Raw genomic sequence first — 26,478 nt, forward strand, 5'->3', positions numbered from 1 at the left:
TTCTCCTCTTGAGCCTAAGAAAATCATGTGTATTAAAACCGATTAAAAAAATTTTATGTGTATATAAACATCAGTACATCTTTAAAGTATGATAGCTGCGATGGAAGTAATAGAAGTTGCTAACACGTTACATTTCTGTGATGAAGTAAATGCTATACCCACTCTGTGAATTTTTATATATAGGAAAAGTATTCACAGGATTGTATGATTTGAGGGGAGTGTGCATTGTAAGTGACAATGATTTCCCATCCCATCACATGGATTTGTGCCTCAGATTTGTGTACTTTCGTAGTGCCTGGAAAATGAGTGAGCACTGACAGGAGTAGAATCCAACATCCTTATGTGTGCTCTGCCGTAAAATAGGAAAAGCAACATAGAAAATACTCTAGCCTTTTTATACATCAATCACAGAGGCAATCAAGCTTTCCTCAGAGCCTAGAATTTACAATTGCTTCATATTATCTTCTGCTTCAAACCTGAGTGAGGTTTTCTTAAGCATCAGAGGGGCTGGACTAACAAGATCCTTACTAGACTTTTGATACTCTGACACACAGGGGAGAAGAGAACAGTGGGTAAGCAGAAAGACTTGACAGCTCCTGGCAGATGGGAGCAAGGATCGGGTAGGCCTGGGGAAGTCACTGGAGGGAGCTCAGGACAGGGAAGGCAAAAACATTCCAGGACACCAGTGGGGAGGTAGGATTTGGATCTCCAGGCTGTGCTGGAGAAAGGAGGAGAGAAAGGATCCAGGAGAAAGAGAAAATTCAGGAGAAAGGATCTCCAGGCTGTGCTCAGTGGGGATGTCCAATGCCCCCGTTTTGTTATGCCACTGGACACACTCGCATCCTTTGACAACAAAACCAGCTGATTCCTCAGGACACATCCCTCCAATAGGTGTTAGTTTGGTCCTTGCTATAACATAATACCTTCAATGGCATAGTGTTAAACCTTCTTCTTCCTCTCCCTCCATCACAATCCCCAAGCACAAAAGCCCATGTATTTCACTCTGATATGCTGAACTTAACAGGCAGGCTAGAAACCAGGCAAAGGTGATGGTTATTACACCCCCTCAAAACAGAAGTGTGGGGAAAAACCACAGACAGCTGAGATCACATCCTTTTACGTCTTTATTTGCCAGTTAAGATCCTTTTATTCCATCAATGCAAATACGCAGAACAGCAGGAAACCATGTTTTAAGCAGCACATACCAGTTGGCTGAGAATAAACTAACTACATTCCCCAAGCAATGTAAAAGTAACAATGCACATCATCTTCCAGAAGAAGAAACAAACAGATATTGCAGCCGAGAGGCACAGCAGGCAGCTTCCGTACAAAGTAGTTTGGCTATTTAAAATGCTAGAACCAGTCCTTGCCCATTTCTCCAACCCCATCCCCAAAAGTCCTACTATAATTTAACCACTTTTTTTTTTTTTGCTATCTACATAATATATAAAATATAAACTCTGTTTACTTATAACACTTACTTTTCTTGATAAATAGCTCTTTAAAATATCTACTGTACATATGTCCATGCGTTGACATTATATATATATAGCATTTATATATATGTATGTATGTCTGAAAAAAACAATAAATATATACTTAATATCGACACAGCAACAAACTGAACATACTCTCATCTTCAAAATCAAATAAAAGCAAACCAGTGGGAGAGGAACAGTGCGTGTTGCTTGTGAAGGACAGCGTAGCAGGGAGTTTGGATTCCTGCCCTGGCTAGGCATTCAGTTGTGGTGTTCACACATCCTGTACTGGACCTGTGTTAAAAGCTACTTCAAGTTGTAGGTTAGCCACCCTGTACGCCACGTGTAACACAGACTGAGCATGAGCTCAGTGGGAAACAAGGGAGACTCGCCTCCAGGTTTGCAATGGAATGAGAAATAGAGGGGAGAGAAGTGAGTCTGAAGGCTAGTATAAAAAGGAAAGGAAATAATGGACAGCACATAGCTGGAAAGTCATAAATAACCATGGTAAACAAGTCAATAGAGTTAAGTGCTTTTAAAGACAATGGCTGTCACTGCTGCAAAAAGTATCTTGATTATCTGTAGCCAGCTCCATGTAATGAACCAGTTTTCCCACTGCCACAAGAAGACACAAATGAAACCCAGATGGCCAAATTCAGATGTTAGAAATGGGGTCACTGTAAGACACTGTGAAGCTACAGGTTCAGAGCTGAACCTGCCAAGGGCAGCTGAATTCACTGAATGTTCTTAAACCAAACAGATGGAATTTTTTAAGGTATGAACTTAAATAAAAGCCCAACAAAAATCAATCAAAAAAAAAAAACCCACCAACGAAAAACCCCAAAGCCAAACCCCAAACTCAACCCCAAACAGTTAATTTCACACATGCCAAAACATAATAAAAGACAGATTTTTAAAACCTTTAATTTCAAAACATCATTCTTTAAAAATAGAACTTAATCCCCCCCAAAAAATTTAAATAACCTTATACAAACATGTTTTGTGTTGCCTTCAATTTTGGATTGACCATAGGCATTCTGTTTATTCATTTAACTCAAAATGCTGAATAAAAGCTATTTCAGTTTGACCTATGTTGATACCCTTCATTTCCCAACCCCAAGGCCTCAATCTGGCAGCTTCGAGAAAGTCATTACTTGTCTGGTCTCTGGCTTCATACACTCATTAAGTCATGAGGTTTTGACATCAGTTCATGAATGCAGCATTATGTGTAGTCCCATTTACTTAAAATTTCTTCTTTTCATGAGCAAATGGAAGTGGGCAGTTAAGGGAAATTATTTTTATTGGACAGACTTCACCCAGTAGCTCAAGAGAGAGGAAATTTTAAAGCAGATAAGACTGCCAAATATTATTCAGTCATACTTCATCTCTAAAATTTACAAACTTTGCTCCCCACAAGTAACAACTTCAACAACAACAAAAAGAAACTGCTGTCCTGAATAATCCTGCCATTTCACAAGTAGCTCTAGATACCCAAAGAGCACTGCAGAGGTCAAAAGTCCAGTGTTAAGTTTCATACATACTTAACAGTACATCACTGGGCCACTGGAACACCACACCAGTGCTCAGTATCTGCACAAAGCCAAAACTCTGCTGCGTACTTTTAAACCCTTGTAAATACAGAACTTCATAATGTGTGATATTTTACATTGAAGGCCTTAGATAAAAGTCAAATATAAAAATTCCCAGCAACAAGAAATTCTGTCATCACTAATTTCTAAATCTCTGCAAAGGCAAAATCAAGTCACTATGTTTACCTTTACCCATTAAATCAAATAAGCCTTTTCTTTTTTTCTTGGTAGCTCCATGAGTCATTTTAAATTGTCTGGGTCTTTTCCACATTTGTATGGATACGGAAACAAACAAGGCAACAGAGAAATTGAATTGTCCTTGTGCTGTGACCGCACACAGCAGAAAAGCCTCCTTTTTTGAATGGCTGAACTTCCAGGACAGCTGTTCACTTGTACAGTCACTTTTTTTGAAAACTATTGCAAAAGAGGGAACACTAAGTACAAAGTGGGTAGTGCCTCTGATTGCCCGATGCTGGCTGGGCAGGAATTTCTCATGCTTTCAGCCAAAGCAAAGGGTGAACTCCACAGCAGCCCATCCTAAGCCTAAACTCATCTACGCATGCCCCGATTCTCTGCCACACTGGCTGGCATGGGTAAGTATCATCTCTACTTGGTATTTTCTAACTACACAGCTAAAGTACTACTAATTTAACACATGCACGATACTAGGTATAGGAAATCCCAAGCTCCTGAAGAGTTCTTATGCTTCCATGTAGGGCTTCACTGAGATCAGCACTGATGATGTGCATGTATCTAGGAGGAGTATAAGACGGATGCTGCTTCCCCAAGGGCAGGGTCCCTTCTTGAGCTCCCAAACACAGAGGTAGAGCAAGGCTGCTGCTGTCACCCTCAGGAGGTACAGCCCTCACCCTCCATGTGACCAGTATATTCTCCCTGTTGGCATGAGGTACCAGCCTGCAGACACACCTTCCTGTTGCTCCCTGCTGCAGTCACCACTCTCCCTTTGGGCACATTTAAGGTTGTTTGGGCACATTTAAGTTGTGCCCTGCTGTCACACAGAGTAGGGTTGCTCTACCCCTGATGTGAACACCAATGTAATTCCCATGGGAAATAAGACACCATCTCTCAACTGACTGTCACAGCACTGGAACAGAGCCCTGCAGAGCCACAAAGCATTTCACCTGGGCTCACCCTTTGACTCTTTTTGTCTTTGGCAATAGACCATAATGTTCGGGATCCTATGTGCACAGGTTAAAGGCAAAGGAAAGAGCCTCTCCAATAGCAGCCCTGGTAAAGAGGAGTGAACACACCTAGTGTATAAAAAAGTTCGTTTGGGGGCTACTGTGAATTCCAGCAGTAGCCACAGTTTGGCTCTTCAGCCTGCACCAATTTAGCAGCATTCATCTCAAAACTTGTGGCACAGCATTAAAGAACAGCTTTAGAAGTGCAATTCCAAATACATGTTTTCTGAGGTGGTACCGCTTTTGAGTTCAATCCAATACATCTCTGTATCTCCTGCCCAAATTCTTAAATCCAGTACAAACTCCAGAGGCTACTTAGGGCAAATTCAGTGTGCTTTCAACTGTACCAAAAGAACAGAGGGCTGGATGCTGCCAAGAAAGATCCCAGACTTTAGAAGAATGATTTATCAGAATAACAATACACATTCAATAAATAAACCAATTCTTTCCTCCTCTAAGCCAGGTGGAAGTTTAGTATGTTTATACTTGACACTACAGCCCCTTCACTTCCTAGAGAATGGAATAACTGCTGTAAAATCCTGAATATATGCAGCTACTGCCGCCATTTCAGTTAGGTAACAACTTCACCTAAATCTAGCGTAAGATCCCTGTTGCCATCAGAAGAGGTCCCACCCTGCCCCTGCTCATTCTGGTTGTCTCTCTGGGGCGAGCACTGCAGTCACACAATGAGCTGTACAGGGTTCAACCCACTTGCAAGCCAGCACTAAAACCAGCATCAGATGGCTGTGTACCCAAAGCATTAGATTTTCTTTCTGCTAAGCAGCACTAGCTGCATCACTAAGTCTTGCACAGAGGTGGATGATGCCTGTCAACTAAACCTTTGGATCTGGGACAGAAAGTTTGAGCTCAGTAGTTATATCCCTATACACTGTGCCTCACCTGAGGACTGTTCATTGCAGGCGCTGCTTCCAACTGGCATCACAAAACTCAGAAAGACAGAGAAAAGAAGAAAACATAGATAGGAAAAATGGTCAACATTTGTAAACCAAAATGAAGTGCAAAGACATGAACAGCAATTCCAGAACAGTGGCTAAACCACTGAGAAGCAAGATCCACAAATGTTTTGGTCCATGTTTCGTTCCACTTTTGAATGATGTTTAACTGTACATGGTTAATTATCCACCAGACTTGCATTCATGACTTGAACTAGACCACTATGTTCAGTAAATGGCTTTAGCTTTACTTTACGAAAACTCTTGTGATCCCCTTGGGTCTAATTCCATTTTTCAGGAAAGATATAGGTGATTTCTTGGTCAAATTCTCTCTTCTTGTTACTCTTTGTACTTTTGAGGCAAGGAACTGGATAGCATGGTATACCATGACAATTACAATAGGAAATTCCTCTTGGCACAGATAGTACCTCAGGAATTCTCGAAGAAATCCATTTTTACGAAAAACAACCAAACTTGTCAAGAACTGCTTTCAAGAAGGAAAAATGAAAGCTTGCCTGAGGGTCTTAGCAGAAACAGTCAGGCCCGGAAAGAGTTGCTGAAACCAGCAGAACAACATGGATAGAAACAATTGTCCCTTAGGGTGTGGTTTTGCAGTATTACATTATTCCTTCATCAGTCACACTGTTACACTTTGGGGACTATTTAATGAAAGGTCACACATACGCTCTTGAAAAATTAATCACACATGAATAATTTCACACTGGGAGTCACCTAAAAATTTAGAAGCCAAAATTCTATGCAAAGGAGGAGGAGACGGGCATTTCCAATGGACGCTTCCTTCTACATTAATCTTAGGATGAACTGAGTCAGCCTTTGGAGACCTCTCTCTGTATTGACCACTGTGTCCTTGCTGATCAGGGCAAGACACATGACTTTCTGCTGGTTAAAGTCAGATGAGATAAACCACACTATTGATGTCCTCCTTTTCAAAACCACGAAACTCTAAAACTGGGCATAGGACAGGCAAGAGCATAGAGCAATCAGAGTCATTTGTAGGAAAAACCCTAGAGAAGTCCTTAGTGCTCATAAAACCAGCAAAACTGTAAGTGGTTTTAAAAAATCTAAATTACTCTGACAGTTCTCCTTCTAACCTATAAGGGCCACACTAATGGGATGGCCTTGAGAAAGAGGGGTCATATTTTCTCTTTTCATTTACTGTTCATCCAAATGCTTTCTTCTTTCCCCTCATCAAAGTTAACAAAACAAACCCTGAAAAGGTTTTTCTCAAGTTTAATATAATTTAGTGCTATATGCTTGTGTTCTACTTTTTTACTGTCTGAAGACCTAGCACTGTAAACACATCAGCAGTGGAGCAGCTTTATGCAGAAAAACAGTATCCCTGTTTAGTGGGATAATTTATGTGCCTCTCACTATATTCATTCAAGAAGGTATTCTCAAAAGAATATATTATTTCAAGACTGCAACTAAAATATTAAAAAGAAGAACAGGACAAACATACCAAAAGAGTTTGTTCACCCCTGCACTGATGACAGGGAATGATTACTACAGTACCAGTAGTTGGCCACTTTAAGGAGATGAGGAGAGTGGGAGTCCTATGTCAATTTTTTTCCTTGGAAATGGACGGGAAATTTTCTCAACCCTGTTGTTTTTCAGTCACAATCACCACTTGATGGAGGTGAGAACTTCTGGGTTGAGGGATGTGAAATTACTTGGTGTGCATCTCTCAAGTGTGAGTTCACAAAGGTTTAAAAGAACACAGCTCATCTAAACATTGTATGGTTTCGGGTTGTGTTTCTATTGTTTTCCACCTAGAACCAAAATCATGATGAATTCACTCAAAAGTCAGTCCCAGACACAGGAAACCTTTGTAAGACTAGCCTGAGTTTGGCTGTGTAATAAAACGCACTATCACTACTGTGTCATGCCACTTGTCATCTGTTAAAGGTTTTCCACAACCCATTCAATCAGCAAATACGTAATACTGAAGCTTACAGGGAGCTCATAGAAGACCCTCCCTCCCTCCCCAAATACTGGGGCATATGCACTGTGGTTGAGGACTGCTTTGTTTTAAAAGCCACACATTTTCCTACTTAATTGTGCTTTAAAAAAAATCAAACCAAACAAAAACCAACTAGCTAAACCAACAGAGAGAAGCTCCTAACAGGTTGTATGAAAAGCGAGCTGCCAAGATTTTCCCTGTCACGCAACACTTTCACACCAAGTCCTGTTATTCTGTGTGTTGGTTAGAGGTGTAGTACTACAGCATGGTGGTGTCAGCTGTCATGGTAGGAACCATTCATGTCAGACACTACAGAAAATTTAACGACATGACAGTACCTTCACAGCCCTCTGGTAGGTAAGGAAAATCTAAAAGGATCTTCCCAACCTTTCACAGTAAACACAATTGGATAATCTAAAGCACCTGCAAGCAGGAGATGAGTCCGTGATATATCTTTCCAATCACCCAGCTAATACTGTTATTAAAACAGCTAAGTTATATCAGCTCTTACGTCTCCTATCTGTTTTGGGCATTTTGAAGGACCATATCGCTTTGGCATTTAGCTGCCAACAGACTTAATTGATCCAGACACTGTATTTCCTTCTCTTCAGCTGTTTCTAAGACATCCAAGCCCTTCACAGGGGCTGAATTACCATCTCCTTCGAGAGTTGTCTGGTTCCTATTCTTTCCTAGGAGCCAAGAGGAGCTAGCAGTACAGAGACATCCTGCTCTTCCGCATGGCTTCGCTGATTAAGTATGCTGGGCTCAGTTCTGGCTCCTCAGTCATGATTGAAATGTTCTGCCACTCCCCCAACTGGTTTGACTTTTTAATGGTGTCCACCACACACAGGGCATACAGGCAGTCATCAAAAGTGGCAGCCATCGTAAGGGGCCTCCCGTCCCAGGTCCTCCTGTCGTCCTGGTCCTCAAATGCTTGCCGGACAGCTTGGACCATCTTAATGGTGCCCCGGAGGTAGGGCGATGGGATGTCGCTGAAGGCTTTCTCTGGAAGTAAGGAGTTGCTGACTGGCGTGGAGTCCTTTAGCAGGAGCTCCCGCTGAGGAGAGCTGTTGCTCTGTCCATAGAGGTCAGTGCCTATTACAATCAGCCGTCCTGCCGAACCCACCACAATAATGTCTTGTTTGAACTCCCCCGGGATGTTGAAGTTGAGCGTCACCGTGCAGCACACGCCTCCTTCCAGGACCATCTGAAAGGTACAGAAGTCATCGCTGGTGATCTGCCGTATCCCCTTGATGTGGTCCGTCTGCTTCACGAAGGTCTTGAGCAACCCGTGCACTTTCACGGCCTTCTGGCTGGTGAGGAAGGTCAGGAGGTCGATGATGTAGGTGCCAACCGAGTGCAAGCCCCCACCTCCCATCAGGTCATCACAGCTCCAGTTGTACTTCTTGCCTAGCAGGCTTCCACTGTGAACCTGCACCTCGCACACCAGCAGCTCCCCTACGTAACCCTCCTGGATCAGCTGTTTCATCTTCACAAAAGCAGGCAGGAAGCGTAAAACGTTCCCCATGATGCTCATGAGCTTTGGGTAGTAATGAGCCGCAGTCATCATCCTAAAGGCATCCAGGGGAGTCGCCGTTCGGTCACAGATGACATTTTTTCCAATGCCTGAAAAACAGTTGGGAAAAAAAAAATCATGAACAAAAATATACTGACTGAGTAAACTGAAAGCCTCGAGGCTATTCTTAAAGACTAAGCCAAGGAGAAAGATCCTTGAAAGAAGAAAACATTTCAATATGGTGTTAAAGGCACAAAGACCCATTCTGGCGTGCTTCCAAAATGCATGTTAAAGTGTTTCTTGAGCACCACAGTGAAAATGTATTCCTTTTTGTTTTCAAAATGCACTCATGTCTAAAAATAGCTCAAAGGCGAGGGCCTGGACAGATAAGAAAGTAAGGTACCTTCTGGGAGCAGGTATGAAACCAACCACCCCCCCTCAACCATCTCACAGACGTCTCTTCTGTGATAACCTGCCTGTGTGTGGGCTTCCGTCAGCTGAATCTGAGCTTCAGATTCAAATCCCTGAAGCATATGAGTGACATATTCAGTAACTTAATGTAGGTACACTGAAAAGTCTGACTTCATCTTCTCAACAGTCTTGTCCCTTCATCTCTCCCGCTCAGACTGTTTTAAGGGGCTCTGAGGAGAGAAGGAGAGGTACTGGGCTTGCTGTTGGATTTAAAAAGCAGAAATTGCTTCTCACTCATAAAATGCCACGCTATTCTGACAATGGCACTCCGTTTTTTTGAAGCAGCTCTGCTGAAATGTCAGCAGCACATCCACTGTGCCAAGGGAGAGTCACGATTGCTCTAAAACAGGTCAAATGTAGCTGTGACAATCTGTTCCCTCATGGAATTGTCCATATGGACACATTGTTTACTGAAGCTTGTATGACAGTCCTCTTTTATCTGGTCATCAAGGTGTGCAACTAAATGCAGTGCAGGCTAAATAATGCATTTATTATTGATTTCTCCTCCTCAAATAGTTTCACTCTGTACCCATACACATATATAGTGATGGAATCTCCATTTTCCTTTCTAATCGCAAACAAAGATTTTTTTACATTTAATGAGCAACATTAGGCGAATTATGGAACACCTTAGAGCACCAAATATGATTTCTGCCTTGAGGACCTTTGGCTATAGCTGGGCCTGGCACTTAAAGGAGCTGAATTTGGATTCTCCCTGATGGAGTCCAGATAAATAAATCTGGCTACTTGCTAAATCACATTGTCTTTTCATTCCTCTTCCCTTCAGATAGGTAAAATATCCCTTTTGCTTTAAAGAGCCGTTGTGGGAATAAAATTGTACATGTTTTGGAGTTGTTTGGATGAAGTCATATAAATACAGACAGATGGCATTGATCTATCTGAGCCCACTTACATGAATATTCAACAGTCTGACTGGAAGAAGAAGGGGGTCACAGTCCAAACATTCAATAACCAGCTTATCCACACTGCCTATTCCCAGTCTTTGTCTGCTGCTGTTTGAGTAGCTGAAACTGGAGGGAGGGCTGTCATCACTGAAGTGGCAGTCACATCTAGTTAACAGACAAGAAGGGAAAACCTTTCTGCAACTCGTTCCTACTTACCTTCTACTTAACCACATAAGTAGACACATACTCATTTTCCTCTTAAATTAGGCAAGAATCCTCTATTTAGTGGCCATGGTCTTCTTACTTTTCTTCTTACTTTTCTCCCTCATCTTTACAGATGGCTATTGGTGACTGAGCTGACATCTTCAACCTAATAACACTTCTCTTCCTGCTCCTGAATAATTTTCTGCTGAATCTGTTTGATACTGGAGAAAGCATTCATCCACCTGCCCTATATTCCTCTGCTGGCTCAGCTGTGCCACTTGATACAGATCACTAATATAATCATCCTTGAGTTACACAGTCTTTGCAGAGAGATTTTAGTCTGGCAAATTAGTTATCAAAATAAGGGAAATCATAGTGAGACAAAGCTTCCCTACAGTCAAACCTTCCCAAAATAGCCATTTTCCCCTCAGAGAATCCATATGTACTACATCATTATCTGACCTGCTCACCACTGAGCCACGAGCATCCTTTCTGCTCCAGTTCAGCTTGCATCATTCTGCCTCACAGATACCTGCCACATTTTATCTGAGGTCTGTCCAGGCACAGGTATGTCTGTATCTCAAGATACTCAGCTCTACACGTGCTCACTAGGAAAAGGATCTGCTTTCATGAGGAATTGCAGCCCAGGGACAATCTTTTTGCTGTGTGTTCGCTGCTGTGCATGATGGGGGTCCGTCCTTCAGTGTATTGGGTGGGGAATACTTGGGATTGTCAATATCTGAGGATCGGATTATGATTATTAATATGAAAGAGAAGCCTGTGGCTTTTTACATCCCTTACATTCAAGAAAAATTGCCATTGGGATCAGTGTAACTCAGGGACACAGGTGGAGAAAAGGGAAGAGCCCTAAATATTTGTATGGGGATGGAAAAAAGCTGAAGTTTTACATTTACTCCTTCCACCATTTCAACCTTTTTGGAAAGGTTGAAACCTTCTAATTATAGCAAATCCAAAATGCAAATGTTCTGAGAGCCTTTCTGTCTCTGTGCATGTGCTGATAATACGTGCTGTGCTCTCTCATCCCTGTCAGGGATTTAAACAGATTTTTGCTTGATGCCCAGAAAGCTTTTATATGCTATTAGAGCTCGTGCAGTTCTTTCAGCATGACACTGCTCGGTACTCGAGTCTGTGCACACTACAAATTTTTGTCTCCTCTGTGCACACTACAAATTTTTGTCTCCTCTGTGCACACTACAAATTTTTGTCTCCTCTGTAGCTGCAAATCTGCAAGCAGCCATGCTAGCTTTCTGGAAGCAGGGAGAGAACATGAAAGCTTTGCTTAATTTAATTTAGAGAAATACTCTGGTGTGTTTATGCAACCAGAATGAGAAACAGGAGGATCAAAACACCCGTTTTCTGCTCTCTTTCCTCTGCTCCCTTCTCAAAAGGAGAAGGAAAAAAGGCACCTTCCCTTTGAGCCATTCTCTAAAGCAGCGTCAGACAGAGCAGAGGGCAATGCGTGAGGAAAACCTCCCTTCCCAACACTGACAGTCTCATGAAAAGGGGTGCTCTGACTGCAGGTGCTGCAGGAGTCTTCTCTGGGAACAGGCCTTCTTCTCCTCTAGTCTGGGGTTATGGTCTAATCCTCTCCACTTTTCGACAAGACTCTAAGAAAGGATGAATTGTTACCACTTGTCACTCTGTCAGCGTGTTTTGTTGTTTCACACATCTCTGAAAATCACACCACAACAGACAGCAAAAACTTCATTAATTACATAAGAGCAGGGAAGTACAGTCAGCTTGCTTCAGCAAGAAAGTGCAATATATTCGTCCATGCTGATAAACAACAGAGTTAAATACATCTCATCCCATGAAAGAATACACACCCCTTTCCACATGCTTTCCACATGCATCAAGAAATCTGGTACACAGTGCTACAGTTCTCAGTCGGGCAATTTCTGAGCACTCATTTCTTGACTTCTTAGATAAAATTAAGAAGAAAAATATTTTAAATTCATGTAATTCTTTCTGAGGGCTCTGCACAGCCTTCACCCCAGTCTCCTTGCTTGGCTGTGCTTCAGAAAGAGAGACAGTGGTGCCGACCAGGTAGTAAGTGACACGGCGTGGGATTTCTCCAACCTGGCACAGCATGGTGGAGGGGCTCACTCCTGGCCAGCCTACCAAAGCTCATAAAGTGCATCCCCCAAGCCAAACCTCAATGACTTTGGTACCAATCTGCATTTATTTTAAGAAGGTTATTTAAGAACAACTGACTTTGTCTGAAGAAGGAGATGCCTAACCACCTCTCGAGAAGCTGCTGAGCAAATAGAAAAAAATTGTCTATGCTGTCATTGGTGCTACCATTTGAACAAAGATTCCTCTGGGAGCTTATGTTGAAAAGTCAAATTGTAACCATGATCTAATGGCTTGTCACCTGCCTCACAGTAATTATTTTTGTGAGGAAGTATGTGATTTGTTTGCAAACCTCAGCTTTCATTTAAAAAATATGAAGTCCTTGTGAATTGGAGGTCAGCCCAGAAGTCAGTGGCAGGTAGATACAGTCCAGGGCAGTAGTACTTACATTTTTTTTCCATATAAATGCAGGGAAATAGTAAGAAGCTACAGTAAGAATTTAAGTCTTGATTTTGAAATGCCTGGCATTTGCAGCCCTTCATTTTACAGATGACTCCAGCTCCTCAACTATCAGCAGTCCAAGTTTCTTTGTCCCTGTATCATCCCTGTGCTGCACAGCCTGAGCAGAACTCCTGGACTTACAGCACAGGGAAGGTAGAGCAGCTGTAACTAGCACAGGCTTCATCAATTTTGAAACCTGCAATGTCAGCTTTTTTCCCCTCATCTGCTCTGATTGTTTTTCCATAAAAACCTCCAACTAATTAAGAAAACAAGTGTCCATCACTGAATGAAGTAAGACTAGTCCTCTATCTGTTCAGCTCAAGACATGAGGCCTCAGTACAGTATTTTCTCCTCCTCCTATTCACCAGAAAATCAAAAAGGGCTCTATTTGGAGTCTGGGCAGGCATATAATCAAAACCTTCACTGGCACCAGAAAGATTCATTAGTTAGCAGTCGCTACGTATTGGTCTCTGTCAGGATGAGGGAGAGAAAAAGGAAAAATAAGGTTTTGGTGGACTAAGCTACATTGGTCAGCAGAAAAATAAATTTCTGAGAATAAAGAGGAACTGTCAACATTCAAGGGACAACCTGAGTTTCAGAAAACACAGGAATGGTGGAAGAGCAAGCTTATCAGGTTATTTCAAGTGAGTGATTTATAATACTTATATCTGATTACAGTACCTCTTTCAAACACATTTTTTTTAAAAAGCTAATACAAAATTACATTTCAAATGGTGATAATTCATATCATTAATACCGACACAATAAATAAATAAGGGCGACTTTTTCTTTTCCTATTTGACCATTGTTGCATTGCTGCCTTTGGATCCTATGTGGAATCAGAGGGGAAATCGTCCTTGGTACTCAGTCCTGTTCACAGCTTGAAAAACATATTGCAATGCTATCCTGTATTATTAGTTGCAATCAGATCACGGTTTTCATCCTAATGCAGTTTTGCATGGTTTGCAAATGCAAAAAAGTATCATTTAATACATTAATGAGAAGTATCTCGTTCATATTTTCCCAGCATTATAACACTGAAAAAATAAGCAGAGATATTCAGCTACCTTTATAAATGTGCCCAAGTCAAAAAACAAAAAATAGCAAGTTTAGTTACTCTGCTGCAAATCAGTCCTTTCAGCCATACTGACAAAAGACCTTTCCCTAGGAGTATATAAAAAATAACAAATGGCCTAAATCAAAACTCATTACCTCTCATGTAAATAGCTGATATTCAGCAGTTTGTTCTTCTGCATATACATTAACTCTCTGGTTTGGCACAGAAACCATCTCAGAAACTACATAAGGCACCAGAAGCCAGCCCATGATTCCCTGCAGTTAAATTGATGTTTGATATAAGCTGCGTATCAGTAGAACTGTGTATTTTGCACACTCCCATACTGGGCAGGGAGATCTGTTTGCAACACTAATCACATTAGCTGATGGTACTACTACAGCCCCTTTGGATTTTCAGAAAATGTTTTTCCGTTTCTATCTTGTACAAAATTTACAGTTAATTCTGGTGTGTATCTGTGTACCCATATGCAAATCCATACAGAATCATTTTCTTTCCTCAATAATAATGACCTTAGAAATCCTCACAGCTATTTGAACTACCCTCTTCTATCACTTTCTTTTGAATTTGCAGAAGATACAACATTATCTTGTTGTATCTAGCCCATAGTCCTACTTCCCTCCTGGGGCTCCCCAAGGAAACCAAGGCAGCCATAGGGGTGTTTTTGGAGCCACTCCAGATGAGCAAGCAGCAGCAGGGGTCCAGCAGAAAAAAGCAGGAAGGCAGCTGAGTAGATGAAGAAGGAGAGAGGAGAGGCAACAGAAAGGAACTGGAAAGGGCTGGTGCAAAAATGTAGAGAAGCTCCTGCCACTCCAGGAGCTGCAACAGCCCCCTAATGGTATCAGCAACATTCCCAATATTTGGAGGTCCATCCTGAAAGGCTCTCCTTCAGTTCAATTTTTTGTGAGCCCTGCTAGCATCTTTTCTGCAAAAGAAAGTAACAATGGAGGAAAAAGAAATAAATTTGAGAGAAAAGTAGCACCCTTCTGTACCCAGACACTGGACAGGAGGGAGGGAATATTAAGAAAAAGCATCTGTGTTAAAATGTGTGTGAATTAAGCTGTTGCCCAATAGGCACATTAGGCAATACCAGGACAGGGCTATTCTACGGGGCTGATAATATTTTCTGGTGCATTACATGTGGGGATGTGTGAATCACATACTGCAGAGTGATTAAAAGCTTTTGAATCTCTCAGAATATTGTCTAAATAGATATGGATATGTATTTCTAGCAGGAAGAGTAGAAAACCTGATAGAAAGTTGCTCTGCTCTGGGAAATGAGAACTGAAGGACTGAGGACTGAAGCCTAGGCCATCTCATAAAAGCAATCACTCAGGTGATTTGAAAACCTTTTCACACAGGATGAGATTCTTTTATTAGTATGCAGAGATGTCTCTGCTATTAGGAGATGCTGCTGCTGTCAGTGTTGTCATACAGTAATGATTACAGTAACAATAAAAACAATGGTTGTATTTATTGTATTCAGTGCATAATGTGTCAGTTCCTTGAATGGCATGAAAAAAACATTTATTTCAATCAATACATCTGCGGGGGAAAATTGATGGCATGACAATGTTTCTTTGAGGAAATCTTATTTAACAAAACTTTTGACAAGGAAATAAATCTGGATGATGAATGCCTAACAAGATTGGCTTTAGTCACAGCTCTAACATTGGCCAAGACAATCTCTGTTAATCACAGATATGCATAGCTGTTGCAAAAAATCAAGTTACTATAGCATAGTGAGTCATAGCTCACGATCTGATTCATATTAACAGGCCATGTGTGTATTCCTAGTCTGCTGTAAGTGTGAAGGAAAATAACAGTGACTGAAGGAACATGTTTTCCTTTGCAACTGAAACAGACAGCAAATGCACACCGGGAGTAATACACTGCCCTGCTGGCAAGTGACAGCTCATCTGGCCACAGCAAATCAATGGCTTATACAGATTTTAGAAACCCTACATCTCTTCCTCTGCATCTAAATGTTATGTAGTAAAAGACCACACGTACTCTTACATTTTACAGTCAACTGAGATGAGCTGCACTTCACAAATATTAAATGAAAAATCCTATACAGTAAACACACACATGCTCAAACTGTACACGCCACCTCCAGAGCCAGGCTCTTGGTTCACACACCTTTTTCTGGCTCTGGTGCAAAACACCAGTTTTTAGGCTGGTTTATCCTCATTGACGTAACCTTTTTTTCACACAAATCCTTTGAAAACAAAACTCTAAGCATTCAAATACACTGAAAAAAAAAAAGCTGTTTTTGAGTGCCTCTGTCTTGGCTGCCCTGTAATCATAGGCTAAACCAAACTTCACTCAAGTGACTACCTGCATGATGAGAAGAAACCCTGCAAAGACACCTTACTGCTGGTGGCATATGAGCACCATCTCCACCGACAGTTTAGGTGTCACTTACCCACAGAGACACGTGTAGCTCAGGCAAACAGTGCCAGAACTGCAATCAGGCTAAACAGGTAAGAAGGTTAACCAAGCTGTGAGCTCACAGCAGTGATTTCAGCTGGGTTAGCAGTTTGTAAAATCACTCAAACGGAAAAACAAGGAACCAGTTTGTCTTGGAATAAAAAAAGATGCTGGGTTCTTTGCAGATAGCTCCTGAGGTGTGGTACCTAGGCTGGGAAAATACCCCTGCTGACTCCAAAGAGATTACAATGATGCCTGCAGGAAAGTAAGTGCTACCTAAGCAGAGCCAGGAGGGTTCACCAGAATGAGAGAAGACTCTAATGATGATATCAATTTTCATTATGTATTAATATTGTTGCTAACTTCTATTTGCATGGAGGTAATTGTTAGGGTTATGGACTGGGGCCATGTCCGTGCATATATTACAGTAGGTGTTAAGTGTTGCTGTAGCAGTATTCATGGCATCTGGAATAGATCCAGTCCTTTTCTGCTTGACATTGGACTCACAGGTGCTTCACAGAAAAGTTTTAGGTAGTCCTGCAGTGAGCAGGGAGTTGGACTCGATGATCCTTATGGGTCCCTTTCAACTTGAGATATTCAATGATTCTCTGATATATGACCTCATTTGCAAAGACTGTATGTGCTGACTTGAAGGTAACTTTTCTAGTAAGTCCATATAAAATTTTGATTGCTTATTCTGTTAGTCTGGCTAGCTGAGGCCTTTGATTTGGCAGTGTAAAGTTTCTGCATCACTGAATCCATGGGCAATGTGCTTGAGAGCAAGGAAAGCAATCAAGATTTGTGTTACTCCGTATGCCAGCATTTTGCAAGGCAAAGCAAAATTCTCTAGCCCTTTCCTAACATGGGTTAGAGCTTGATGCTTGGTTTATAGCCCACCTGGCATGTCATTCTCACCTCTTCTCCATAGGCACTTACACAAATAACAGCACTGGAGACTGAAATAAATGAAGCACTTAGTAATTTTTTAACTACTTAAAAATATTTAACTTCTGGGAAATCTAGAGAAGGTGCAAATACACCCTGACAAACCAGCTACTTGCACACAAGGAAATGCTTCAGAGGTCTCAGCTTGAGATTATCTGGTCAGGCATCTGAAACATGTTCAGACTTACATTCCCTGATCCCTACTTGGATGCTTTCCATGCTCTCATATGTGCTTGGGAAAAAGTAAATGGGACACACCCATTTTTCCAAATTTCTATTAAATGTTTATATCTTCAAATTCCCATCAAAACCGTATGATCACATCCCTGCTGAGTACTTCCCCATACAAGAAAAAAAAATCAAAATACTAGTTCTATGTAGACAAATAAACCGAAAAAAGAAAAACAGTCTACTTAGACCTTATTCAAGCAAACATTAATTTCAAGGGGATTTTAATTGCTTTAGAACTAAATAAAAAACTCAGTGAAAATCTGTGTTTGGCTCTTTATTTGTTCCTATTACTCTCATTCCCTTTATTCAACTTCAGGAGCAAAATGCATGCCATCAATCCAGTATATTATAATACCTTTCTTTTCCTCAGTAAAAAAATCACAGGACAATCACAGCCTAGGGTCAATCTCTATTCCCTGGAGGTATTATTATCTGTATTTAAATATGTTTCTTTTTGTGTTACCTGACAACAACTAAATGCCTAGATATAGTAAAGGCTTTGGGAGGATTAGGAAATCAGGCAGTTCAATTTTCTTTCAGCTTGCTTTTCCATCACGGACTTGTTTACACTTACTGAGCCAGAGAAATTTATGACTGATAATTAGAGTTAATTTTCTTTATGTTTCTCTTGCCTACCCTTTCTACCCCATTAAAACTAGCAAGATGTAATCTGATAGTAAATAAAAACCTGACAAAAGATAAACATCAGACTACTGCTGGTGAGTAATTAATGCAGCCATTATTTTGGCTTATTGGTACAGGATTCATGAAGCTTTATAAACATTGAAAAATTACATCTCACCAGTCAAGTGACAGGGAATTGAAGTCTTAAAAAAAACCCCTACTGACACTACAAGTAGCAGTGTCAGATCCCTATCTATATCTCACATGGCATCATCCTGCAGAGCAGCAAACCCTGTACTCTCCCTGCACTTTATAGTTCAGGATTGTTATTATTCAGCAAACATTCAGCGATGCTATCTGTTTGCAGGAGAAGCACTGCAGTTTCTAGTACGATCCTTTATATGTGATGAATAAATGAAGCATCAGCTTCGCTACCTACTTAACCTTGCAAACACTTTTCCTAACCTTATTTCTCTGCAATATTTTCAGCTGGGGTATTTCTACTTCCTTTCCTGCCCAGTGAAGTCTGAAGGATCGTAGTGCTGAAGAAAATGTGTGTCAGCCCTGCAGTGCTGGATGAATGGAGAATGCATTTGACCTAATTCTCTGATACAAGTGGTTAAAATAAATTCTAAGATCATTACTCATATTCCCAAATACTGTACTGACTACGGACACCAAAGCACCCAACTGTAGACTGGGATGCACTAACATAACTGGACTCATTTGAAGACTGCTACCACACACACACACTTCTGATTTTAGTATATAAGCACGAAGACAGACACACACGTGCAAAGGAACGTGAAAGAGAGTCCCTTTCACATACACAAGCACAAGTACATGGCAGATAGTGGCGAGCAGTGCCATTCCTTTCATTAAGCAGTGAGTGTATGCACACTCCAGGTGTCCCCTGCATGCACCTGTACGTACAGGCTCACACCGTAAATCACGTCTTCTCTTTCACATATACACCTGCAAAAGTTGGAAATGTCAATTTATAATTACTAGGCAAACCCTAGTAGAGCCCATAAGGCTGCGCCTAGCAGTGGGACCAGATCTTCCAGCGTGTTGTCCAGGGATACACAAACACCGAGTTGCACAATGCATCTTGGAGAGAACATTCTCTCAGTGGTTTCATGTTCAGTGTGTCATCAGGTCCTCTCTCTGATCACTGAGCAGCATCAGCAGCACAGCTAGAGAGGCTGGCATGCGTGCTCTGCTCTCAGGAAAGGCTGCAGCAGAGAGGAGAAGTTGTGATGCAAAAGGTGTCACGATGAAACAGGGCAGTTGGACCAACCTTCCAACCTCACCTAAGGGGCTCAAGGATGCCTTTTCTATCTGTTCATTTCTGTTGTGCCATTTCACCAGGATATGGGAAACTACAAAACCACATACACAACAGTGAATCTGCAGGACAGTATTCTTCCACCTGCCTAGGTCATCAAAGTTTGCCTAAGGCTATTTACAGATGAGATCATGGCTTGGATTCTTCATGGCTTCTCATTTCCTTTTCACAATCTAAGTCCTCTGCTCAGACCAGGGATAGTTTTTACTTCTTGCCAAGAACATCAAGGATCAGGACTGCAGAACACAGAGGTGAATAAAATAAGTTAGCTTGGCCCATATAAGAAAAATAAAGCCAGCTGAATTAAAACCCTATCATAATGAAATCCCTTTGTTGGGATTCTGTCAACCCAAAATACGTCCTTATAGAGGACCTCCACTTCTTAAGTTGATGTTGAGTAGCACAACTCTATCCTAGGCATAATTGGGTCTGGTTCCTTCAGTCCAGCCCCAGTCCCATTTTTAAGTTAATAAGAATTTTCATAAAGGAGTTTTCCAGGGAGTTGGCATCAGGTCTTAGCAGGCTTCAAGTAAAATTTACCTCGCCTGTAATCCTATGAATTAAAGTAGTCACACTGTCCATTTGTCTGGCTCTTCAAGCCACACAGTCAATGGAACAAGAGTGAATAGATGACAAGCAAACTGTGGTTTAAACTAACTGTACTTTCGTTAACTTCTCATCCAACAGTACTTCATAATTCTCAGGTTCTTAGAGAAACTTCTAAATAAATTATAACCCCCCCTCAAGGCAGTAGTCTTAGAATCAGTGTACTTTCCTGGGTAGTATTTTATATTCCTGTCAGTGAGAGCTAAGTGCCGCTAAAGAGGAGCCATAAACCCATTCTGAAAAGCAGCAGCAAGCATGAATGAAGTGAATCAGCAATTCTAACTATGTGAGACGCTGACATCGCGCTTCCCTGGCTCCAACTCTTGCTCCATAAGAAAGATGGAAGTTTGATTAATTACTCCCCAGACTGCAGAGCTTACACAAGAGCCAACGACTCAGCAGCAGCCCAACCAGCTGACTCAGATGGCCATAACTCCTCAGGTGCAATCTGCCTGGATGCCAGATTGTCCTGTCTGCAGTCAATCTGCAAACTAATCCTCCCTGAAGGGTTTCTTGGAAAATGTCATTCACAATCATGCTGGCTAAGTGTGCACCAGATAAGACACAGCTACAGCACAGTAGCAGCTGAATCGGTATTTCACTATGCTTTTCCACTTGCTCTAAGGGAGACTTTTACCCACCATTGAAAATTTGCTGGAAAGCAGATCAACATTGAAATGTTTCCCTGTTCTGTTCATTAGGCTGGATATAGTCAATTATGGTAGCCAAAACTGCTGTGTTCTTAATCAACCTCAAAACCTGATTTTGATGCATTTATATTGCAAACCCACGACCCCCTTGTGCTAGATACTCCATAAGCATGCAATGAAAAATGAGCATCTACTCACAACAGGCTTTGTTTTACCATGTACATACTGGATACCTGGATGGGAAAGACGGGTTAACACAGGTAGTTCCTCTCACTGTGCCCACCTTCTGCTGTGGGAGAAGTGAAGCCCAGGTTACCTTACCTTATGCTGTTCTGAGTTCACTGCAAAGCTATGTTTGGACCTCATCCCTTTGAAGCCCCAGGAGAATCTGAAGTATTATTCCAGGGGTAGAGACTTAAAGAGTAGAGCTCTCCTGCACTTGACCTGTGCCATAGTGGGTGAAGGAAATGTAGTTTTTATCCACCTACACTCTTGCAGGTACATCTGATTCAATGAAGAATAAAATACCTGTAAAGTAGGTCAGTAATTCTTAGACAGCACTTGCACTTGTGTTTCCTTTCAGAAGCTGCATAATACAATGATCTCCAAGGAAAAGGAGGGCAAAAAGGACAAGACATTTCAAGGGAATAAGAATTGCTTTATTTCTGAACAACAGTATGCAGCTAGAAGCCCAAAGCCCTCAAACACTGCATTTTTCAGTCACAGATTTGGCTCAGGTTCCTAGGCAAAACAGCCCTAGAAAGGTTTTTTTTTTCAACTCAATAACACCATTTTCCCCAAATACACACTATTTTCTACATGTAGCCCCTAGAAAAGAAGAATGAGCAAGAACTTGTGAAGAGAAATATAACAGCGGGCACAGACAGCTTTCACTGTAAGTCCTATTGAGATGCTAACTCTGATTGATCTTCTCACAGAGCACCTCTTCACACAAACATGGCAACTCAGGAGGCCCTGAGTTGGGATGCTAGAAAGCAGCTTAGGCTAATTAAATGCATTTCTTTTTCTGACTGCAGTGTTTTCCTGCTCTGCTGGATACTCAGAGGCCAGCACTGGTTTCTCTGATTAACAGTACCTCATCATGAAATCAAAAGAAAAGCTGCAGGCTAAAGAAAACTGGATTTTTGTTAGCAAGGATTTGCTCATGGCAAATAATTATAATTGCTAATGTTAAAAGGAGATAGTGAATTAACTACAGCAGACATAAAAAAGAAATTTGGAAAAAAAGCTTTCAATAATTACAGTGCATATGTCAAATGGAAATTATGCCAATTTGCATACATCTGCAGTCACATTGTACAGTATCTCAAGTGGCTTCATAATAACAAGCTTGTATATTTAAAATCATTTAATATAGCCTAGGGTTTTAATAACCCAAAAGACACTTCAGTAAGTACAGACAAAAAGTTAGTCTGCAATTCTTCTTTTTTTTTAAGCCATGTCTACACAGAGTCCATTATTATTTCATAATGATACATTAAGAAGCATACCATCCCCATCCCCAAGTACACACATGGTTTTACTGATAAAAAGTATGTTATAGTTTTTTTGGTTCATTTCAATAGGTCATCTTTATTCCAGCATAACCAGCCATAGCAGAAGCCACACCACTACAATTCTGTATGTAAAACATCACATCCCACATCTTACACCAGGATTAATTTCCATGCAGGACAGACAGTTCCTTGGGAGGTCCGTATTATTTGAGATGTGCTTTAGTCTGGATGAAGTTTCCCGTTAGAAACCTGAACATGACTTTGTGTGGATGGATTTGGACAAGAGCTTTGCTGTGGACTCCAGCCAATGATCACATGCTCATGGGCCATCAGAGAGGACTCCGCTTGGCCAGCCACAGAAGGGTGCCACTCAGGACTTGTGTGCTATTTTCCCTTTCATTTATGACTGCAGCCTATCTAAACTTGAACTGGGAATCCCCATATGCCAAACAGAAGGCTCCCTAGGACATATCGAAGTCGAGCTTTTTGACCCATCACTGTCATCACCTACTTCGAATTTAACTTTGAGTTTGTACCTGCACCCAGCACAGAAGACATTGGGAGTCAGATTATCCATTTCCAGGAACAAGGATAAACAGGTAACCATGGTATTATTGAAAGCTACCACAAGTCACTTATAAGCCACAGTTCACTCACAGCACTTGACAAAGCCAAGCCAATACCACCTTCCCATTACAAAGACAGAGGAAAGAGGAGTCAAGAAGTTTGATGATTTCTCCTGGTACACGTATTATCAAAGTGGCAAAAGCAGGAAACATATCTAACCTCTTCCTCCCTAGTAACCTTGCTGCATTTGCAGGAATTATGTCATTCTTTCAGCTTTTCCATCCTATTTTACCATGATTTACTCTTTTCTTTTTAAAAAAGTGCCATATCTGTACTTTGTAGATTGTTGGAATATCTCAACTTTCTCTGTTAAAAGCCACTGCCATTTAGCTGGAAGTGTAACCTCAGCACTAGGAGTGTAGGTCTGACTGCCTAAGGGCAGACATTTTCCAGAGATTTTGTGAGTAGCAAAACCACCAGGCTCTTGTTCTCCCGTATTCACACACTTGACTGTGGGTGCCTTGCAGGCAGGTGGAAATACCAGCTTTAGGCTAGATTTAATCCCTGAACATCTTCCTGTAGGCCAGCAGGTAGAGAAAAATGAGGAGGGTCCTGAGACAAAAGCACTCCTTAAAATCATGGCAGGAACCCCCCCTGGCTGTGGTTATACCCATCAGCAGCAACAGGTCCCTGTGGAGAGACGCCAGCCAGTCATGCAAGCCCAGCAGAGGGCTAAACTAAGGGTTACTATTTACCCCACCTACCTAGAAATGAACAGAGTGCCAAATGCAGGAAAGGCCAGTTTCTCCACGGGCAACTCACTGCTGGCTGAGGTCACCCCTATGACTCAGTGCAAAACAACCACTTGTGATTTCTTGTGAGGTAAACCTGATCTGAACACAACAACGCAGGGCACTCGGCTGCTCAGGGTAACTGCTGCAGTAATGTGCTCCTCCTCCAAGCGCAAATTCATCTTAATAATGGCCAACTGCATGTTGTTTGGCTTGACAAAAACGTGGTGGCCTTGGTGAAATGAGAGGCTCACCTTACCACCAGATGCCATGAAGCATGACTGTCATCACAACCACTCTTGACAAGATCAGTGACTCCCCTGGGGGCTCTCCCAGAAAGACTGACAGGGCAAAAGCAGAGTCCAGCAGCCAGCCTCAAAATCAAGGCACATGCTGGATGTTCACATTACCATAACCTGCATCAGAGGCTGTCCTGACCATGAGCATTTTGGTTTCCCAGGTTTATTCAACCTATAAGCAAACGTTTTACAAGTAGTAGCACGTGCTGAAGAGGTGTTTCTATTGCAGCAGTAAGTACGTGGTACCAAATACTCCATTGCCCCACAAACCAGTATGTTTCTGTCAGGGACATTACAATAGCTGGCTTTGCCCCTCAGGGCAGAAGTCAAGGGAAGCGCTCAAACAAGGCAAAGTTAGTTTTCCATGACAGGGACACCTGAGCTATTTCACCAAACACATCCTCACCTTCCAAGGGCACATCAACACAAAACAGTTAGTACGTGTCCCTTCACTCCCCTTCTGAGGAAGTATCTGCACATAGGTCTCCCATTTTCTTTAAAATGATCTGGGAATGTACGGGCAAGGTCAGATAGACCTTGCAGTCTGTCTGCAGATGGATGAGCCTTTGCCACAGGGAAGTACAGCTGGTGTACCTTGGCACAGCACTACCTGTGTACTGAGCGCTGCTTGCATCATCTGCACTGCACTTGGAAGAGACATGACTTAGTGGATCTGAAATGAGAAACTGCCCTGCTGCCAGGGTTGGGGGGGGTGCTACAGCAGAGGCTGTAGCAAGCTGCTCACATCTCCAGAAACTCGCATTACCGAGAGACAACATACTGCTTGATCTTTAGGGATTTCTTTACATGTGCTGCAAAAATCCTGCATGCATTTTGTATGCTGCCTGCATATTTAGATTCCTTAAATGAGTTTTTGTTCACTGCAAAAGTGTTTAGTTTCAAAAATGCTTTTTCTAAACTGTGCAGCTTGTATTTGTCCTTGAGGCCTGTCAGGACATAACATGTGGCAAACACACTGGAACAGCCTCCCTGCTGCAAGCTCCATTTTGCACTATAGCAGCACATTTAACAGTGGAGTTTTCCAATTCTGTAGGATGTCATCACAGCAATGCAAATTTCTTTACCTTGGACAAGCCTTAACTTTACCGATATATTAGAGGTGTGGCTTTCCTTTAATAAAACCATTTTTAACTCTACAATATTCAAGGGTGAACAAAGCACATGCATGTGCTCATGCCAGTGTTTTTAAAATATAGCAGGTTTCAGTTGGCTCAGTGACACTAAAAGGAAGCTGGGCTTCACAGAAATTTGGATGGTTCCCCTCTGAGTCACATCCAGTCGGGCTATCCTTTGGAAAAAATGTGTGTTGTTTGTTTGCAACAAAACTGGCCACCTAAGCCTCTAGAGAGTATTTTGTTCTCTAACTCTATGGTTCAAAGCTTCTGTTGTTGTCATCTTTGGTTTGGCTCATCTAAAACTGTCCCCTCCACAGTGAGAATTGACAAAACCACAGAAATCTGGTCACCTGGTCAATATCGTGCCTAGGGAAAGCGATCCAGCTCATCTCGTTGCTCTTTTGCTTCTATTTCAGAAAAGACTAATACATCCCTTCATTTACAGAAAGCAAACATTTCCAGTGTGCATGTTCACTGCATTACTGAAGAGTTTTCACTGCCACACAAACAACCCTGCAAAGCACAAACACATCCAGACAAAATATCAGGCTGCAGCATGCCTTTATTCATCCACGTCTGGTCCCTAGTTGAGTCACTTGCCCAGAAAATCTGAGGGCAGGCAATGAAACATCAGTTTTGGAGAGGGGAAGAAGGCAAGAAAGAAGCTGGTTCTCTGACTTTCAGCATTATTGTAAAAAGACAGGAAAAAGGTGACAGTATTACACAGAATATAGAAAATTAAGAAAGGATCTATGAAGGAAAATAGAAGTTTAATTTAATATCATCTATAACTTAAGCAGGACTTTTTTTTCTTCCAAAAAGCCTCTGACCATTTCACTAATCACTGAAAAAAGCTAAAAGGATGCAAGCAAAACTTGTCATTCACAGCAAGTACCTACTACAGGCTTAGCTTTCCAGCACATCCTTTCCCCAGTGACAAGAACAGAGCAGCAAACCTCCAGCTCTTTCAGGGAAGCAACTATTAGTGTGAAAACAGCCCTTCCTCAGAGAAAACAAATGAACTTCATGCACAGTCTGATTAATGACTACTCCCATTCAGATATGTAAACAGCCACACTGCTGCTACCTTAACAAAATTTTCAAGTTATGTGATTTTTTTATTCACTTGTTTATGCTGTTCTGCCAAGCACATGGCTTTTGGAGGGGATCCCATTCAGAGCACAGAGTGTGGCTGCAGAAATGAAGACCACAGAGCTCTGCTGTCCAGTTCTCCTCTCTCACTGTAAGAAAACACAGTATCTTTCAGCTTTCTTTTCTAACTGCTAGACATACTGGTTTATTCCCTCCAGCTTATATAGTATTTAAGAAGAATGTTACTGCCTTCTCTACAGTGAATATTCC

General features: G+C 41.7%; 1 protein-coding gene across 1 annotated transcript in view; it reads right to left on the reverse strand.

Moving 5' to 3' along the window:
* Nucleotides 1–1,106: 1,106 nt before the first annotated feature.
* GFOD1 (Gfo/Idh/MocA-like oxidoreductase domain containing 1) overlaps nt 1,107–26,478 on the reverse strand; it is a 73,678-nt gene continuing 48,306 nt past the window's right edge. The window contains exon 2 of the mRNA XM_064664711.1: nt 1,107–8,829. Within this exon, the coding sequence (XP_064520781.1) occupies nt 7,910–8,829 (920 nt within the window). The 3' untranslated portion in view covers nt 1,107–7,909. The remainder of the gene's footprint in view (nt 8,830–26,478) is intronic.

The sequence above is a fragment of the Pseudopipra pipra genome, chromosome 1, assembly GCF_036250125.1.
Source record: "Pseudopipra pipra isolate bDixPip1 chromosome 1, bDixPip1.hap1, whole genome shotgun sequence".
Taxonomy (NCBI): Eukaryota; Metazoa; Chordata; class Aves; order Passeriformes; family Pipridae; genus Pseudopipra; species Pseudopipra pipra.